Raw genomic sequence first — 19,637 nt, 5'->3', positions numbered from 1 at the left:
TGAAGCTCTTGAGGAGCATTTGTATGGTCCCATTACCCCTAAAGCAGAAGATCATACTTATCCCAGTGCCGAGGCCGCGCGGCTGCCATCCCGGGAGCACATGACTGCAGCCGTGCCGGCGGAGGTGCCTGCGCTGGATGCGCCCAGCCCCCTCGGGAGCGCGCGCCTTATCGCGGACCCCATCCCTGTCTCGGGGTCCCCGGCCACACGACCGCGAGTGAGGGAGCGATGCCGCAGGCGCCGCGGGTGCCGTGGGCCACGAGCAGCCAGGAACCGGGCATCGGCGTGGCAGGCTGCTCTGAGCACACGGCTCGGAGAGCCCTGCGGAGAGAGAAGCAGCGGTTTCTGCAGCGACACGAGAAACCGCGCAGCGCTGAGCCGAGCCGGAACGGGGCCGCACTCAAAGCAGCGTGGAGTTTGCGGAGCGGAACCGCTCGCAGGGCACGGGGCCAGCGGCGATGGCAACGCGGGGCCCCGCAGAGCCCGGACACGCGCCGGAGCAGCGCCGCTCGGAGAGCGCGGAGCAGCCGCAACGCGGGGCCCAGCCAAGATATCGGAGTCGGCGAGGCAGCAGCCACGCGGGACCAGCAGCCGCGACGAACACGCAAGCACATGATAGGAGAAGTTGTAGCCACAAAAATCACAGGAACTGTGAAATGGTACAATGTAAAAAACCAACTATGGATTTATAACACGAGATGATACAGGGGAAGATCTATTCATCCATAGAACTGCCATTAAAAGGAATAACCCTAAAAATTACCTGCAAAGTGTAAGAGATGGGGAAGTTGTACAATTTGATATAGTGCAAGGAAAGAAGGGTTTACAAGCGGCGAATGTTACTGGGCCTGGGGGTATTCCAGTCAAAGGCAGCCGTTATGCACAAAATTATAAACAATATCCATCCCAGCAATTTCCCTACCCACAGCCTACTTCCCCCTTTTACCCTATACCCAATATGAACCCCTTCCTAAGTTTACCCTATCCCCAGTTTATTCCTAATCCGTTTTTCACCCCATGGCTTCCCTATACAATTCCATTTCCCTACAATTCCTCTCCGATGCCGAGGGGGGGCTGAAGAGGGAGAGGGAAGAAATTAAACCCTCTCCTGCCTCGGTTTCCCCACAAAGCACGCCCGGAGGGTTCTGTCTCCCTTCTGTCAGCCCTAAGATGTTCCACAGAATCTATTTGGACATTTAAAGACTCAGGAGGGTGGCTTGTTTTGTCTTGAAACTGTTCTTGTTATGTTTATCCAGTTGTTTTCAGACTCCTTTTATTAAAATAAAACGGGTGAGATGTTGGGGTCCCTCCCCTGCCATGGAGCCCTGGGAGAGGGGCCCTGGGGGGGAGGCACGGGGTTTCCCTGCCCCTGCTCAGCCTCATTCCCGATTGGTTGGTTTGTGTTCCCCGGGGTGGCCAAGGACCCTTGGGTCCTGTGACTGCGGAGTTCCTGAGCTGAGCCCCGGCCATGCGGCTGGAGAAATAAACATCTCTGAAACATCTACCACGAATCTGTCCATATATACTTTGTTTCCACGGGACTCCTGGTTTGAAAGATGCTTGTTGCAGTAATCCCCGCTGCCAACAGCTGAGTATGTAATCAAAACCTTGAACAATGAGCCCATTTTTGCGATATTTTGTCAATAAATATCCCAAAGAAAACTCATATTTTCTTCTTCAATTTGCCTCATCCTTTAAAATGACACAGCTTATGACAGTTAAGGAAATATAGAAAAAGTACCTTTATCTGAATACAGAAAGACATGGTTTATTAAAAAGAAAGAGAACAGGTTCATCTTGAATTCTTGGTCTAGAAACAGCCCAACAGGGAAGGTCATAGTTCCAATGTGCATTTACAATCTTTCAGTTTATATTATATTTTAAAGAATGAAAATTAGAGGTTAACATTAAAAGTTTTGTATTTCTTATCAGTGTACTTTTATGTAAGTTTTTAAAAGAACTTCTACTTCCTGAGTAGAAATGAAGAAGCTTTTGTAGTCAGAGACAGATAAAACATCCAAATATACAGAAATATTTAGATCTATTCAACTTTTCATGGGCAACTTCAGGCAGAACAAAGTTTGATGAAATGACATAAAAATTAAATGATAAAGATAATAATTTGACTTGCACCAAATATGACTTCTATTATTTCTCAAAAAAATATACAAAATATTTTCTGCATTGCTATCAGAAAAAGCCTACCTCAGAAAATTAAATGCTATGTTTTCACTATAGACTGGTGCTTATTTCAAATACAGAGCAATGTGCTAGTGAAATGAAATTCATCTGGGTTCTGTAGGGCATCTTCTCAAATTACTGCTATAAATGCCATAATAATAACAACAGTGGAACAATAATGTTTGTAGGCAAGATCTATGCTCTTGGCAAATTATTTCATATATTTATCCCCAGTTTGAGAACTTGAGATTTCAATGAGGAAACGGCTGAGTCCCTCTGGTACAGAAATTCAGGTTGAACTTTTCACAGTTGTCTTCCCTACATGAAATATGGCATTTAAACAAACACGTATATATGTTTAAACATAAAACTTTTTTGAGCAAGATCCCCTGCATCCTTGCAGTTCCATTAGTGTCCCCTTCATCACAGTATTGTAGATTCTCTGAGATCAGACATAAATGGTAAAAGAACCATGGGTGTAGACTTTTTTTGCCCCCAACTCCCTATTAAAATCATCAAGCTTACATTAAGAAATCAAGAGAAACGAAGAATGACGGAAGTGAAGAAAGAAGGAAAGACAGTCAAAGGTTTTGCTTTAAGATGTCTTTGCAACTCAGATTTGATGATTTGGCACTGCTGTGCAAAGTAGTATTTCTCAGTCAATTTATTTCTAATTACATCACTACCTCAGAGCAGTTTTAAATGACACTGAGGATGATGTATTCCAGTTGAAAATGAACAGACCTGATACTTCAGGAAAGACTGACCATCAGGTCACTACAAAAGAAAAGTAAGTTTTTAGTTTTATGCAAAATAAGTTTTTTTCTTTCCTTCAAAGTCCTTTGCCTTTCCTCATTCTGAGCACTTGCATGCACTGGGCACAAGTACCCTTACACTTGCACATGAAAGCAGATGCAGGTGATGCACTTTGATGCCAACCTACCATTCTGATGCCGTTCTCAAAGGCCTGACGTGCTAGAGAAGCAGGTCCATCCACAGTCTTACCATCGTCATCAGGCCCCCAGCTGGCACTGTAGATGTGGATGTGCTGGGGATTAAGGCTTAGAGACTTTGCTTCTACCATATCTGTCACATCTCCATCCAGCATCCGTACACCTTCAGAGTGAAAAATACAATTAACAGTACAGACAAACTCAAAATTTTTCTTTTTTTTCTCCCCAGAGAAAATTGTTGTGTATGACATTGAATTGAATGATTACAAGAATTTTTACTGTTGTTAAAGGAAAAAAAAAAAAAAAAACCAACAAAAAAATCTGTTTGGGTATCTGTTTTCCCAATGTAAAGAAGTCTCTAGAGTCTCTAAAGACTGGAAAGAAGTCTCTCTTCTTTCCCAATGGAAAAAAGTTTCTCTTTGGAAAAAACCAAAAAGATAGGAATATTTTCATCCTTCTTCAGGTTTTAAAAATTACACAAAAGTCATTTATCCACTATACAGCCTTCAAACTTCAACAACAAAGTTTTAAACTAAAGAAAATTTTAAAAAATACTTGAACCCTGAAATGTTTTTGTGTCACTTAAAGATAACAATTGATTTTCTTTCTCCTTTTATACTGCAGTGAAACTGCAGCACCTTCCTTGAGTAAATCACAGTTTTAATCATGCTAACAGATGTAATAAAAGGATCCCTACTGACAAATAACCTTGGTATCATTACTTCATTGTATGAGGCTGCAAGGAAGAAACTGGGGAGAACTCTCTTGTGTTAGTTGGGAACAATTACCACACACTAGCAAGGCAATTACAAGAGGTTATGAACAAATATGTAACGTTTTTCAACCTGAAATTACAATATGGTGAACATCCTTCTCTTGCAGAAGAAGCTTTCATGAGGTATGATCTGAAATTCTTATGTTCAAAGAATCCATTCATGTGGGTTTGGACAAGTCAATGTGCCAGCATTTCTAAAGTGAAAAGCCTCATGATGTTTTATGATTACTAGACTGAATATAGTAGGCTGAAATCTGAAAATTGAGAAAATCTGGAATTTGTTTTTTTAACTGTAAGACTTTGTGGTTAAATCTGACTGAGTAAACCACCAATGCCAGTTTTAACCTAAACAAGAAAAAATACCTACATAGAGCTAGTGTGACGTGATCAAAGGGAGGCTAAATATTAAATAAAAATGTAATAAAACCGTATGATAGAGGAATGATCACTTCCACAATTTACAAGTTAGATGCTCTTTCCCCTTTAAAAGGCCACTCCTACTTATAAGACAAATTTACATATTTTTAATTACAGACACATTTCATTTTGCTTGTGAGCTCAGATTAAAGAAACTTGTGTGTTTACCAAGACTTTAACTTCCAATTAACAAGCAGCATAGGGAATGCTTTGTTGAAGGAGGACTTTTTTCCTTACTGTATCTGACTCAAAAATGAAAAGTGATTGTACTTCTCAGTTCACACAAACATTGCTTATGTTTTCTGAGATAATAAACTTCTACAAACTGTGATCTCACTATGAACTTTACTTTTCATAAAAGAGTCATTAAACTCTGAGATTCTAGGATTTCATTTTCTTTTGCATAATCACAGAAAATTAATGACGAGTGAAAGTTGTGTGCTCAGTTCCTTTAAAGCATATTAAAGTATCTCTCTAGTTCTAAATAAAGATGATAAAGGTACTCTGGTTTTGAAAGAAGGAAAATATAGCTTTCCTTTATGACTTTTTTAGCAAGTCTAAATACAGTATTCAACCAGTGAACAATAACTCCAAATACTGCCATTGGCACTTCCAGTAATTCACACCATTTTTTTTGATAACGGTGAAGTGGTCTACTCTAAAACACCACAGACAAGGTTGTGACTTAGGTGTTGTTTTCTCTCAGCAACAATGGACAGACATGCTTCAAAGCTGTGGGCTGAGGCCAACTGTTTGAGGTTCAACCAGGCCAAGTGCCAGGTTCTACACTTTGGTTGAAACAACCCCATGCAGTGCTACAGACTGGGGACAGAATGACTGGAAAGTGGCCCAGGGAAAAGGATCTGGGGGTGCTGGTTGACAGCCAGCTAAACGTGAGCCATCAGTGTGGCCAGGTGGCCAAGAAGGCCAGTGGCATCCTGGCTTGTGTCAAGAACAGTGGCCAGCAAGACCAGGGAAGTGATTGTCCCCCTGTACTTGGCCGTGGTGAGGCTGCACCTGGAGTTCTATTTCCAGTTCTGGGCCCCTCACTTCAAGAAAGACATTGAGGTGCCAGAGCAAGTCCAGAAAAGGGCAATGGAGCTGATAAAGGGTCTAGAGAGTAAGTCCTATGAGGAGCTGATGAGGGTGGGGGTATTTAGCCTGGAGAAAAGGAGGCTCCGGGGAGACCTTATTGCTCTCTACTATTATCTGAAAGGAGGTCGTAGTAAGGTGGGGGTTGGCTTCTTCTCCGAGGCAACTGGCGACAGGATGAGAAGACGTAGACTCAAACTGCACCAGGGGAGGTTCAGATTGGACATCAGAAAGAATTTCTACTTGGAAAGGGTTGTTTAAGCAGTGGAGCAGATTGCCCAGGGAGGTGGTGGAGTCACATCCCTGGAGGTTCAAGAAATGACAGGACATGGCACTTAATGCTGTAGTCTAGCTTACAAGGTGGTGGTAATTAGTGAAAGGTTGGATTTGATGACTTGGTCTTATCCAACCTAAATGACTCCCTGATTCTGTGCAACATGACTTTGAACAACAGACATCTCACTAGATATTTGCAACGAAAATAATGCCCTACCCTTCCCTTCCCTTCCCTTGCCTTGCCTTGCCTTCCCTTCCCTTCCCCCCACCAAATGTCTGCAATGGTTAAGTCTGCTGATCACACATCCTCCAAACTGCATTTGGCATGTGGTGATAGGACAACAAAAGCTGTCCAAAAGGCAATTATCAGACTGTGTTTGCAGACTGTTCCTTCTAAGACTTTAGAGCCCTATAAACTTTTCCTAACATTTCCAGTAATTGCAAAACGTAAGTAACTTTTTACTCAGAACAAACTTTCAATGAAACGCAGGAAACATGCAAAACTGAGCTGAAAGGATGTTTTCTTTTAAAATGCTTGTTTTTAATCAACATCTGACTTAACCTTAAAGAAACAGCTAAACTAATCCTCATCAGCTGAAGACAATATACATCTGTTGTGCCGTAATTCAGTGTAACTGTTTTCCCATCAGGACTTGAGCCCAGCCAAGTAACTAAGCACCCAAATCCCCACAGCTGTTTTACAACTTCCACAATCAGTTTGCAACAATAACAGCAAGCTAACCAACTCTTCCTATAAAAAATCTCTTAAACTCTGTACATGGGAATTTGTTTTGTGCGATTATCGCAAAGTGTAAATCTAAAAAAAAAAGAATCTATCCCTTTGGTGCACTGGTTTGCCTTTTAGTGAAAGGGACTGTAGCTTAGCTAAGCAGAATCTTGCATAATTTTTTATAACAAACTTGTCGCAACCTGTAAAAAACTGAAGGGATTGCAATTTTACTAAAATTTTCTTTTCTACAGATTACATCTCCACTTACACCATTTTAAGAGAAGGCTCAGACTTTCTAAGAAACTTGATCACCAGAGGTTCTTAAATGTTTGGAAATGAGACAAGGAGCACAAACATATTTAGAAGAAAATCAGCATTATTAATGGATATCTTGTTAACAACTTCCCATCAGAAAGATCATTAAGTGGATTTGTTCAGCTGCCAGTATTTGATGGTATATTGATGGGACAGATTTTTTTCCCTTTTGCTTTATATCCTTAGTATCCCTTATGCATCCAGAAATGCTTTTTGGTTTGATACTTAAGACACTTATCTTGGTGGAGCAAATTCAACATCACTGTCAGCAGGTGCTCCCCTACATAAGGAGAACGTAATTGCTTTACCTCAGCTCCAGTTTCTTCTCCAAGAATACCCCAGGAGGGCCTTTAAATCCCTGGGAAACAAGTGAGCTGAATACTAATTCAGCATGATTTGATTCAAAATTTTTACACTCTATCTGGCCTGTAGAGAGGGAACACAACCACTGTATATTCACATGTGTAGCTTATGGCTGTTCTGAGGGAAAGGACCAAGGCATGCCAAGTAAAGGTCAGCAGCAGCAAAGCTCTTAAACATATTCACCCAGTGGAAGAGGATGCTTAACCTACCTTCCCTGGAACTTCCTCTTGGCTGATTTTCTGCAGATTATTTGTTGAGCTTCCTGAAGTCTTATTTCCAAATGCTGATTCTTTTAAAAAGTGGCACCTCAAATAAGGTTTACACACTGTTACTGATTTCTTTCTTTTAAGAATAAATAATAAAAAGGCACACGTATCTAGTCTTTACTGTTTCTATTACCTGCATACTGTGTCCATCTGAATCAGTTTTTACACTCTGTTTAGAAAAGGTGGTGAGTCAGCTAATATGCCTGGAAGGTATTTACTATTATTACACATTCCTAATGCTTAATAATTAATAAGCTATTAAAAAGCCACTGTTACTTCTGGAGAACTTTTCAAAGCCATGTCAAAGCTGTTGCAGCTTGTGTGACTATTCCACTCAAAAATGAAACTTCTCCAAAAGCCATCTCTTATTTCCATCAGTGCAGTAACTCTCTTCTGACTCTGGTTTGACAACTCAACAGATCTGCTATCATAGCTGCTGGTACACAGTTAAATGCCATATCCACATGAGACAACTTGTTCATCTGTCACAAATTCCCTCACTTGACCAGTTCTGATTTTCTAAACCACTCTGACAGGGTAGCTTGGTGCAGGAAGGCTCTTCACCTGAGGGGAAATTTTTTTTCTGCATCACTGCAACCTTAGCCTGGATCTGGTATTGTCTACCCTAATTTTGTTTGCCCAGAAGGAAAACAGAAAGTTGACATGAAGATGATGTTGTGTGCTTTGGCTAATTTGAAATGCATCTGTGCTCACATTTGATTTGGATCAAACTTTTACTGACCCATCAGAGAACAGATGCGGTATTTTTAATACTGGAAACATGGTCTCTACTCTGCTCATGGTTTTGAACTGTCCTCTGGTGTAGGAATAGGTAAACATGTTTGTGTTTTCACAGATGGTCTCCATTTTAGGGTCTATTTCGAAAGGCAACAATTAATGCGTTTGAGCTACAAGTCTGTCAATGGAAAGCCAATATACCAATCCCATGACTTCATCAAAAGCTCAGAATAAAACTTCACTAGAAGTATTACAATCTGTCACAGGCAGGCTACAACCCAGGAGACATGCAGGGGACATCTTGAAAATCATTGTCACAAACTAAGCTAAAGACATTAATTGAACAGCCAATGACTAAGAATTCACAGAAACCACTTGAAACCTCTTGGCTGAATGTGATCAAATATTTCAGGCAATAATCTCATCACCCACAGGGATCAAAAGAAGATTCTCACCAACCACAGACATACAACAAAAAAATGCATTATGTTTTGAGAGTGTTTTGTTTGGGATCAATATGCACAGCAATATTACTGATGTGTACTTTCACTTATGGTTTGTCAAAGCTCATCACTTAAGAGCTCTGAATCTGTGAGAAAACCCCAGTGTCCTAATTCTGGGGTCATGTTTTCATCAAAAGTTTCACTTTCTACTTTTTGATGTGTACTGAGAGGCAGTGTTTCAGAGTGTTTCACTGCAGAAGGGCCACCACAAATTCCTTCAGCATTGATATTGAACGACCACTCTGAAACTGAGCTTTACTAGCTAACACAGTGAGGCTTGTTCATACAAATTCTCCTTCTCTTGTTGAGAAAGGTCTGAATGCACCATTTAGCACAAATGGCTCTTTGGTTACATTTTTTTTTTTTTTCTGTGGGAGATTGTTTCACATACCTCCAATCTTGGCATTAAAGGCGATTCCTACTGTGCAGTGTGAGTTGTTTGCCGTGGCTGCCACTTCTCCAGCACAACGGGTTCCATGCCTGCAGTCAGACAAACATTTTTCCAAGTAAGCACAAACCATTGGGATTAAAGGCTTCGACTTTGCTTATCCTCAGGTGCTAAATGAACAACTATCCACAATGTCTTGCACTATTTAACCCCTCACAGTAATTTATACCCATGTTACAACATTCCTCTGAACATGTTTTAACATTATCACAATCACTTTAAACTCTTCATGTCTGTTGGAAACACTCACAGTTTGTAATAAAGACATACAGCAATGACACGTAATTCACAGCAACAGAAAGGAGTCTTAGATATCGGTTCTCAATTTTGAACAAAATCCTGTATTTAAACAAAATGTTTGTCCAGAATTCTCTCACAACTGCTCCTATTGCTAGTATGTGTATCTCCATCCAACCTCCAGCACACACAATACGCCACGAGGAAGATGAGATTACACCAATGCCCACACTGCTGTTTAGAGGTGAGGCTAAGGCTAGCTATATGCCAGGTATGCTCAAAGCTAAGGCACATCTTGGTCCTGCATTGGGCCAACCCTGCAAACCTGCTGCCTTTCTGGGAGGAGTAAAAATGTCAGAAGCATCCTTCACATCAGAGGTATACTCTGCACCTGGAAGCAGAGCTGAGCTGGAAGTGTTAAATTTCAAGAAGTTGCTGAAGGAAAACAAAATGTCCAGTGGTTGCTCACCCTCTTCCCCACTGTGCAAAGCCACAGTGGGATGCTTTGCCTAGCCCTGGTCCATGCTCTCTACAAGGTGATGGTGGCCATCCATATTGTCCCCATGGTAGGGAAGCTGCCTCTATGTTTTGTGATTTTTGCCTTTAACATGGGTTTCACAGGGTGTTTTCTGCTAGTAAGTCATGCCCTCACCCATGTGCAGTTAAGCAGCTCCATTGCAGAAATGTGACACAAGCAAGATGGAGCAGGCAGGGAACTTTACAAAGGTGTTACGGAGATACAGAGTTTCAGACTAGACAGCAAAAGAGATGGGGAGTTGATGAGACAAAGATAGAAAGATAATATAAGGCTTGGGTAGCCACAAAGAAAGAAGTTTAAGTAGTCAAAGCAAGAAATAGAAAACTACATAGCAAGCACTTCAGAGAAGGCTAGCTGAGATCAGCTGTGTACACAGGCACTCTTCTCCTGGTGGTGGCTGACAGACTTGCTTACACACACATCTCGGGAACACAGGTGCTTTTTAATTAAAGTTGAGGCTCACACTACAGAAAAAAATCACCATTGCTTTCACTTGGTACAGCTTGTTTTGGGTAGAGTCATCCCTTATTTCATTATTATTAGTGTAACTTTTCCCTCTTAGCCTTTTAAGACACTTAGACGGGAGACACGAAGGTGACTTGTTTGGAATGGATTAATGTAAAACAAGACCAACAACTAGGACTAGGGAAAAAAAGAAGAAACAAAAAAATAAGCACTACAAGTGATCAATGCTAAACTGCTAAAACGTCAGAGAATATAAATCAGTTTATTTGACAAATAAGATACATATAATCTATAAGAAAAGTGTAATCTTTATTCATAAAATCAAAGTGACAAGTTGGAAGCTTGGAATCCAGATTAAGATTTCACAATTATATTATCTTAACTAACTTCCTATTGATCTGTCACAATTCACTATTTGGTTGCCAAACTTGACCAGAGAATTTTTCAAGACTAAATTTGAAGTTTATTTTTCATATGAAGACTAATTTTAAAGCTAAATTCTTCTTCATTTGAAAAAAGCCTGTTTGACTTTAATTGGTAAATGAATGTCTTATCCATTTACAGAATTATTTTGAAAAGCCTGAAGTAAATAATTCAGAAATCACAGATGAAAACAAGTTTTGAAAAGATCCTTCTAATTTTCAAGTATTTTTAAGTAGTCTCTAGCTCTGTGTTTCAAGTAATGTCTTTTAAGAATGTCCTAATGTTTAAATGAAAAGACCTGTCTTAAAAATTATTTACAATACATGATATCCAAACATCTCTTCTTTTCATTATGATTTTGTTAGGTGTCATATGCAAGTTTTGAAGTGTTATCATGCAAACATCAAAGCACATATGACTGTCTCTAGAAATGTAGAAATACCTGCACACATCAGCTCAGTGCATGTAATTCATTAATAAATCACTGCCTGCCTGGTGAAAGGCATGTGGCTAAGCTGTAGCTTCCAAGACGGAGACTGCATTGCCAAGAAATCCCTCATGGTTACCAAGTTTGGGAAGAAATGATGGGAGGAAGGTCTTTCAGTAGAGAAAGTGAACAGATAGAAGGCACACCCGGAGGAGGGAGGCTGAAGAAGAATGGAACAAACAGCTCAAATTTTTCCATGGCTCCAAATGGAGTATATGGATACCTGCTACTTTGGTAGCTACATCCAACAGGGCTTGTCAAAAAGATTAGATTTCCACTGTATCATCAAACATGTTGGTTACCCCAGGGCCAAGAAATGTGTGCAACATCAGGTCTGCTCACACCACTTTTTCTCAGAGGGGGAAACTTCCTATGCATAAAGACAATGCATTAGTACTAAGAAATAAAAATCCAACTTAGTCACTGTTATAAATTAGGGCAGAATCCCAGGGATGGAACCTGTAACATGAACTAAGCTATGTGGTTGGCAGAGACTGAAAATTATAGGAATAAAGGAACTTTAGGTGTTATAACAATTTTCAATCCTATGGGGAGAGAAATAATGGAAATTTGGGTAGGTATTGCTACCTGTAGGAAAGCAACTGAGTTGGCATTTATTTTTTGCAAAACTCTTCTTTAGTTAAACTTTCAAATGTTTTCAAAGTCGTCTCTTAAACTGGAACGTAATCCTCAACAGGAAATGTGGTATCTGAAGGGCTACAATGCAATAACAGCTGGAGAAAAAACATATTTTAACAGCAATCATCAGAAATGCACTTTATTGCATCCCAGAGTAATGTCTGAATATAGTGCTGAAGAAATATTATTTTAGAGCTGCTCATATATAAATGTTCTCTAATAATCTGGAGGGTGGAAAGCACTTTCCAAATTGACACTAGGTTGGGATGCTGTTCTAGGAACATCTGAATAAGGACATTAAAAGGAACGGTCAGAAGTTAAAAGCATAGACATTCAAAATATCAATCTCTTGCCTTTAACACATAATCTGTTACAGCTGAAAAATAGAATTAATAAATCTACTTCCCAAAGGAGAGATATTTGGATATTAACAGTGGAGAAAGATGACAGAGTAAATATGAAAAACAAGTTACACAAATCTTCAGTGTGAGATATCAAGAAAAATGCCAAAGGCCTGAGTGTCATCACAGGCAGGATAACTGTTTCTCAGCATCACAGTGTTGTAATGTGGTTACAGAGCAGGACTAGAAGGTCTCCACTCAATGTCCCAAGGCTAATGACTTTTTCCATCATTATGGGCAGCTGCTTTTAGAATAACTTGCAATATCTCATCTATTTCTCACAAAATCAAAGATGACAGCATTAAAACAAACACATGGAACACTTCACACGTCAGACACGCAAATTTTAAACATAACAGCATGTGTAACAGCAATGCTGCCTTGCCACTCTCTTAGCATTTGTTAGCTATTAGCAGTTAATTTGTCACAAGTGTGAAGTTCTGATATACGCCTATGAAAGGAATATGCCTCTACAATATAATTAGCATTTTACAGTTTTGTTTTTGTGAGTGGGCAAATTAACTGAACATAAAAAACCAATATGCCTTCTTTCTTTATTTTCAAAACAAACATTGAATAGATGGTCTGATGGAGCCAATAAAATATGACATAGAATAAAAAATACCAAACAAAGACAGCAAATAATGTATTTAGCCAAGTATACAGTTTTATGTATTAAAAATAAAAAGAACTCTTTACTGATGTCTTAATATGCTTTAATTAAAGGGAAAGATTTTATTCAGCCTCTTTTCTGGAGGTGAGAAGAAATAAAACAGTTCAATCACCAGGAAACAGCAAAACTCTCAGCTGAGCTTTTTTTCTCATACTGCCTTTCCTACAGTAACCTTTTTAAGGTGGACAATCCAATTCTTGCTCTTAGTCATTTAAAGCAAATTGCAAGTAAAACCTGTACAGATTAGCTCCTGTACTCTAGAATTAAACCTGTTCAACAGCAGCATCAAGGCTAGTATTACCTGGGAAGAGTATATGACTACCTAGACATACCTAATGAAAAGGACTATTTTCTCTACTTTTGAAACTGAAGCATATGAGGCTGCTTAGACTTCAAGACTCCCCTGCCAGGTAAGCAAAAAGTTCTTTTTATAAACAAATGGAGGTTGCTTGAGAGGTTGTAGAAAGGATGGAAAGTCCTAGAACAAGGAGGTTACAAGCAATTCTGGCAGTCTCTTTTTGTACAGCCTAAAAGAACAGAGGAGAAAAGGAGGCTCAGGGGAGACCTCATCACTCTCCACTGCCTAAAAGAAGGGTGTAGCCAGGTGGGGGTTGGTCTCTTCTCCCAGGCAACAGTGACAGGACAAGAGGACACAGCCTTAAACTGCACCCAGGGTGGGTTTAGGCTGGACATTAGGAAGAATTTCTTCACAGAAAGAGTGATGGGGCATTGGAATGGTCTGGCTAGGGAGGTGGTGGAGTTGCCATCCCCAGAGGTGTTTTTAAGAAAAGACTGGATGTGGCACTCAGTGCCATGGTCTAATTGACAATGTGATGATGGATCATAGGTTGGACTCGATGATCTCAACAGTCTTTTCCGACCTAGTTAATTCTGAGATTCTGTAGCACAAACACTTGGGAAGAACCAAATACCTGTCTACACTTTTCTCATTCCTAATCTCTGAGATTAGATAGCTTTATCACTTTGCTCATGACATACAGAAAAAAGGACAAACAAAAGCCCAAGTTCAAACCTTAGCTAGTAAAAAGGTAATGGAAACAACTACATTATGCAGCTTAATGAGGGGAAAAGGACAAAATCAGGAATGTGTTTTTATACAAGAAAAAAAAAGAAATTACTTTTTAAAAATAGTTAATTTAGCTAATTCTTTACACTTTGGATTACTTGTTCAATATAAAAATTAAATTCTCTGTTCCAATCTGCAACAGGCTCACTGACTAGAACACAATCCTAGAACTTAAGATTTTGCAGTATCCTAATAACCTTACTAGCTTAACTTTGAATAACAGCAGAGTAACACTACTCTTGCCCAATAAAGGTATCCTTGAAACTTCCCAAGGCACCTGCTAAAAATAACAAACAGAATAAACCACTTTCCCGATACGTTTTCGTCTCGTCTGGGACACTGTCCCTCTCTCATATATTGATACTGCCGGAAAATGACAGCAATAAAGTAACCTACATTGGGTCATTCAGGATTTCAGATATCTCTGAAATCCACAGTATTTCCACAAAATAGAAATACCTAGTTTCTCTGGGGAGAAGAAAGAATAAAGGTGGGTATATGGCTGCCCCTTTATGGTTTTCTTGTAAGGCTGGACAAAAACTCTCATTTAAATGAAAAGATATAAAACTAAGTGTATTTAAATGAACAAAAATCTTTGCAGACAGTTTTTTATACTAGTCTAACAATATTTTACTTCACTTTAGTTTACCCTTGTTCATCTCAAAAATAAAATATTTCTACCTGATATAAGTATACTCAGGATGAGATTTGGAAAATGATTCCTTACATTAATTCTTCACATTAAAAATATGGGTAATGAGTGTAGTTTAAGGTTTTGTTAATGTTCTTTGAGTCTAAAATTAATCCTAATTTGGGAACAAGGCCTCAGATTGCAAACCAAGTTAGTGTCACTCCCAGTCTTTCTTTATACAGATCAGAAACTCTCAGTATGCTTTATGAATGGTTAGTATCACTTTAATCTTCTGGTTTATTTATTGTTTCCCTAATGAACTGTTATCAGTGTCTCTGAATATATGGCTATCCAAAGTCGACGATCTATTACAATTTTCAATATTCTTTGGAAACTTTAGAGTAAGAACTGGAATATGACAAAATGATTATTTTGGCTATGCCATGTATTTACTGTTTCCAGGAAAGTCCACCCATATTTACCCAAGACACTACTATCCTTGGAAAACACAGGCTTGGACACAATGAATAAAGATTGTTAGAAGGTTGGTGCTGAAAATTCCAAACGTACCACCTACAGTGAACACTCTTGTACTTGAGAACGGTTACTGCATACTGGCTGCACTACGTTATCTACACAGTAAGAAGAGCTTTGGTTGAGAGGGATACAGATGAAGCGGTTTGTCATCTCTCTTTTGAAAAAAGTGGTTAACTAAACTGGGCAAATTTGCCTTGGCACCTGCATGCATTTCATCACCTTCTACTATAACATCTACAGTCTTAAAAAAGTAATACTTTTTGTATGTAAGAAGTCACTTCTATTCTCATTCTACTGAAGAGATACCAAGAACTTGAACAGCAAATCTGAGACTAAAAGAAACACCTCTACTAGAATAGTCACAGCTTAATAATAACTTTCAGAATAAATATTTAAGTTCTACACACTCTTCTTTGTTCTGTAAGCAAATCATCATATGACATCTGTGAACAAAGCCAGTAGTAAAACTTCAGACTGCAGTTTCTCAGCAACCCTGCACAAGCTAGCTAACTACATTTAAGCCAGTGAGAGGCAGAAACATTTTGATGAGAAGCAAGAATGTTTTGTTCCACATTACTGCTTGCCCATGGTAGAGGTCTGCCTTGTGAATTAAATGACTTGACACCGCAACATAACTGAGCATGAAGAAACCAACTGATGTAATTTATTTGGTTTAACATTTTCATCTATTTCTTCTTATAGCTGGCAAGTTGATTTCTAAGGTTTTCAGGGGTTCTTGACCTGGAGATCATGTATTTGATGTGTCCTATATATCTGACATCAGTAGATACAACAAATTCCTCTGGCAAATGTATCTGCTGTTGTTACATGTAATACCTGAAATGATATGTGTTAAAGGATCTGAAGGAGTAAAGTTGGTTTTCTACTTTTCGTCACTTTTTTCCCCACCTCCATTGCCCTGTCAGTTATGTGATGCTTTTCAAAGACAAATGGACCAGCACAGCAACCGTGGGACCAGCAGCTCTGCAACAGCTCCATGTTTGGGTACTTCTTGGGATCATAAGACCCTTATACCAGAACGTGTATACTACATATGCAAAAGCAGCTTATACCACCAGAGATCCTGTGGTCAACTTCACAGTGAAACTGAGCCTGCAGGAATCATGCTTCAGATATCTGTTGCCAGAAAGAAGCCTTCCAAAGCTATTAGTTACTAAACTCCTGAGAATTAGTATATTTTTAAAAAGCTGAGATAGTGACTCTGGCAGGAAGCTAAGTCCCACCCAGTCACATGCTCCCTCCTTCCCATTGCAATTGGTGGGAGAATTGAAAGAGCAAATGTCAGCAAAACTTGTCATTTGACATAAAATCTGTTCAATAAATAAAGGGGGAAAAAAAGAAATAAAACACAATCAAGTGAACCATAGGCAATTACTCAGTATGTCCTACATGGAGACCTAATGCCCAGCCACTCTCCAATCAACAATTACTTCAACAAAAACCCCCCAGCTCTAGTATGGAGCACACTGTTACATGTCATGGGTTATCCCTGATCAGTTGGAATCTGTTGTTCCAGCTGTGTCACTTTCGAGCCTCTTGTCCCCCACCAGCCTCCTTGAATGAGGGGGCAATGTGAGAAACTAAGAAGGCTTTGGTGCTGGGCAAGCACAGTTCAGCAGTAGCTAAAACATGCATCATCAACCCTGTTTTGGTGACAAATATAAAACACAGAACCATGACTAAAACTAAGATCTATGTTCTTTCACAGAACCATTTAAACTGGAATAGACTTTCAACACCAGTGAGTTCAACCTTTGACTGATCACCACCGTGCCAACTAGATCATGGCATTAAGTGCCATGTCAAGTTGTTTCTTGAACACCTCTGGGAAAGTGACTCCACCACCTCCCTAGGCAGTCCGTTCCAACATTTAACAACCACTTCTGTTAAGAAATTCTTTCTGATGTCCAATCTGAACCTCCCCTGGTGCAGTTTGAGTCTACGTCTTCTCATCCTGTCGCCAGTTGCCTCGGAGAAGAAGCCAACCCCCACCTTACTACGACCTCCTTTCAGATAATAGTAGAGAGCAATAAGGTCTCCCCGGAGCCTCCTTTTCTCCAGGCTAAATACCCCCACCCTCATCAGCTCCTCATAGGACTTACTCTCTAGACCCTTTATCAGCTCCATTGCCCTTTTCTGGACTTGCTCTGGCACCTCAATGTCTTTCTTGAAGTGAGGGGCCCAGAACTGGAAATAGAACTCCAGGTGCAGCCTCACCACGGCCAAGTACAGGGGGACAATCACTTCCCTGGTCTTGCTGGCCACTGTTCTTGACACAAGCCAGGATGCCACTGGCCTTCTTGGCCACCTGGCCACACTGATGGCTCACGTTTAGCTGGCTGTCAACCAGCACCCCCAGATCCTTTTCCCTGGGCCACTTTCCAGTCACTCTGTCCCCAGTCTGTAGCACTGCATGGGGTTGTTTCAACCAAAGTGTAGAACCTGGCACTTGGCCTGGTTGAACCGCAAACAGCTGGCCTCAACCCATCAATCCATCTCGTCCAGATCCCTCTGCTGAGCCTGCCTGCCTGCCCCTCAGCAGATCCACATGCACCCAACTTGGCATCGTCCACAAATTTACCCACTGAACACTCAATTTTCTCACCCAGGTCATCAATAAAGATATTACACAGGGCTGGGCCTAACACTGAGCCTTGGGAACACCACTAGTGACTGGACGCGAACTGGACTCAACATCATTCACTACCACTTTCTGAGTATGGACATCCAGTCAGGTTTTCAACCCAGGGAAGAGTGCACCAAGATGTGGGCTGTCAGCTCTTACAGGGGAATGCCATGGGAGAGAGTATTAAAGGCTTTGTTGAAGTCCAGGTAGACAACATTCACAGCTTTTCCATCACCCATTAGGCAGGTTGGCCGGCCATAAAATAAGATAAGGTTGGTCAAGCAGGACTTACCTTTTCCAAACCCCTGTTGCCTGGGCCTGGTCTCTTGGTTGTCCTGTATGTGCCATGTGATCACACTCAAGAGGATCAGTTTATAACTGATGGCTGGGCACCAAGGTAAGGCTGAAAGACCTGTAGTTCCGTGGAACTTCCCCATAGCCCTTCTTGGGGATGGGCGTCACGCTGGTCAACTTCCATTTGCCCGTGATCTCCCTGGTGAGCCAGGACTGATGACAAATGATGGAGAGCAGCTTAGCGAGCTCTTTTGACAGCTCCCTCATTTGGATGAATCCTACTCTGTCCCATAGACTTGTGAGCGTCTAAGTGGCACAGCTAGTCACTAACTACTTTGTTCTGTATCACAGTGGGTCTATTCTGCTTTTTGTCCCTGTTTACCTGGTTGTCTTTACTGTTAAAGACTGAGGCAAAGAAGGCATTAAGTATCTCAACGTTTTCCTCATCCCTGGTGATGTTCCCTCCCAGCTCCAATAAAGAATGGAGATTTTCCTTGGCCTTCCTTCTGTTCTTAGTGTATTTATAAAAACACTTTTTATTATCTTTTACAACAGTGGCCAGATTGAGTTCTAGTTGAAATTTCACCTTTCTAATTTTCCTTCTACATGATCTAACAACATTGTATTCTTCCTGAGTTGTCTGCCCCTTCTTCCAAAAGCCATAAACCCTCTTTTTTCTCCGAATTCCTGCAAAAGGTCCCTGTTACACCAGGCCAATTTTCTTCCCTGATGGCTTGCCTTTTGGCAAATGGGGAAGGTCTGCTCCTCTGTCTTTGAGATTTCCATCTTAAAATATGTCAAGCCTTCCTGGACCCCTTTATTATTAAGAACGAATCATCTTAAATTCATGGCCATGAGCCTGCTCTGTTACAGACACACTCTGTACTTAGGTAGCTTATCTTCCATTCTACATCTCTGTTTAACAAGATTTGTATGATAGTATATTATCAGTCATTGTATATTTGGGTTCATGTTTTTCATCCACACTGACATCAATCTGTATCAGCTGGAGAGACCTCAGATGCTTGAGCAACCCCCTTTTACTTAAAATCTCCATGCTTCTGTGTAATGAAAGCACCAATGAAACAGAAAACAACACCTTCTTAAAAATATTTTGCATCAGTTCTAGGTGAAATCACTTTCGGTGAAATCACACCTAAGCAGAACTGAAAAATATCTTATGAATACAAGAATACAAATCTGGAGTTTTATGCTTAGATCTCCTTGGTAGGAAAAGAAGTCCTGGAAGCCTTTGGAGATCCCAAGAACAGTTTGGGGGAATCCTTTTAGGAAAATTTTTCTTTCATGTAAGGAAGATACAGATGCAAGGATCCCAAAGTCATAACACAGAAACACCTAACACAGTGATGTGCACACAGGGCATGGATGGATCTTCACGTATTCTGCATACTCCATTTTTAATAGTGGATGACTGCTGTGACAACAATTTAAAGAAATTAAGATTAATAATAATAATAAACATAACTCTAGATCTGCACCGTATTTCAGCTCAGACACACT

The 19,637-nt window shown here is 40.3% G+C and overlaps 1 protein-coding gene across 6 annotated transcripts in view; it reads right to left on the bottom strand.

Annotated features, from left to right (window-relative positions):
• PCSK5 (proprotein convertase subtilisin/kexin type 5) overlaps window positions 1-19,637 on the bottom strand; it is a 229,397-nt gene that overhangs the window by 129,003 nt on the left and 80,757 nt on the right. For all 6 annotated transcript variants that reach the window (XR_007200827.1, XM_048290931.1, XM_048290930.1 and 3 more), the window contains exons 6-7: window positions 9,001-9,089; window positions 3,125-3,297 (exon numbers count right to left, since the gene is read on the bottom strand). Coding sequence is in view for 5 of the 6 variants with exons in the window: in XM_048290931.1 (XP_048146888.1) it covers window positions 3,125-3,297; window positions 9,001-9,089 (262 nt within the window). In the remaining variant the exon portion in view is untranslated. The remainder of the gene's footprint in view (window positions 1-3,124; window positions 3,298-9,000; window positions 9,090-19,637) is intronic.

The sequence above is a fragment of the Corvus hawaiiensis genome, chromosome Z (genome assembly GCF_020740725.1).
Source record: "Corvus hawaiiensis isolate bCorHaw1 chromosome Z, bCorHaw1.pri.cur, whole genome shotgun sequence".
Lineage (NCBI taxonomy): Eukaryota > Metazoa > Chordata > Aves > Passeriformes > Corvidae > Corvus > Corvus hawaiiensis.
Note: the sequence above shows the minus strand (reverse complement) of the source record. Positions and strands in the feature narration are given on the sequence as shown.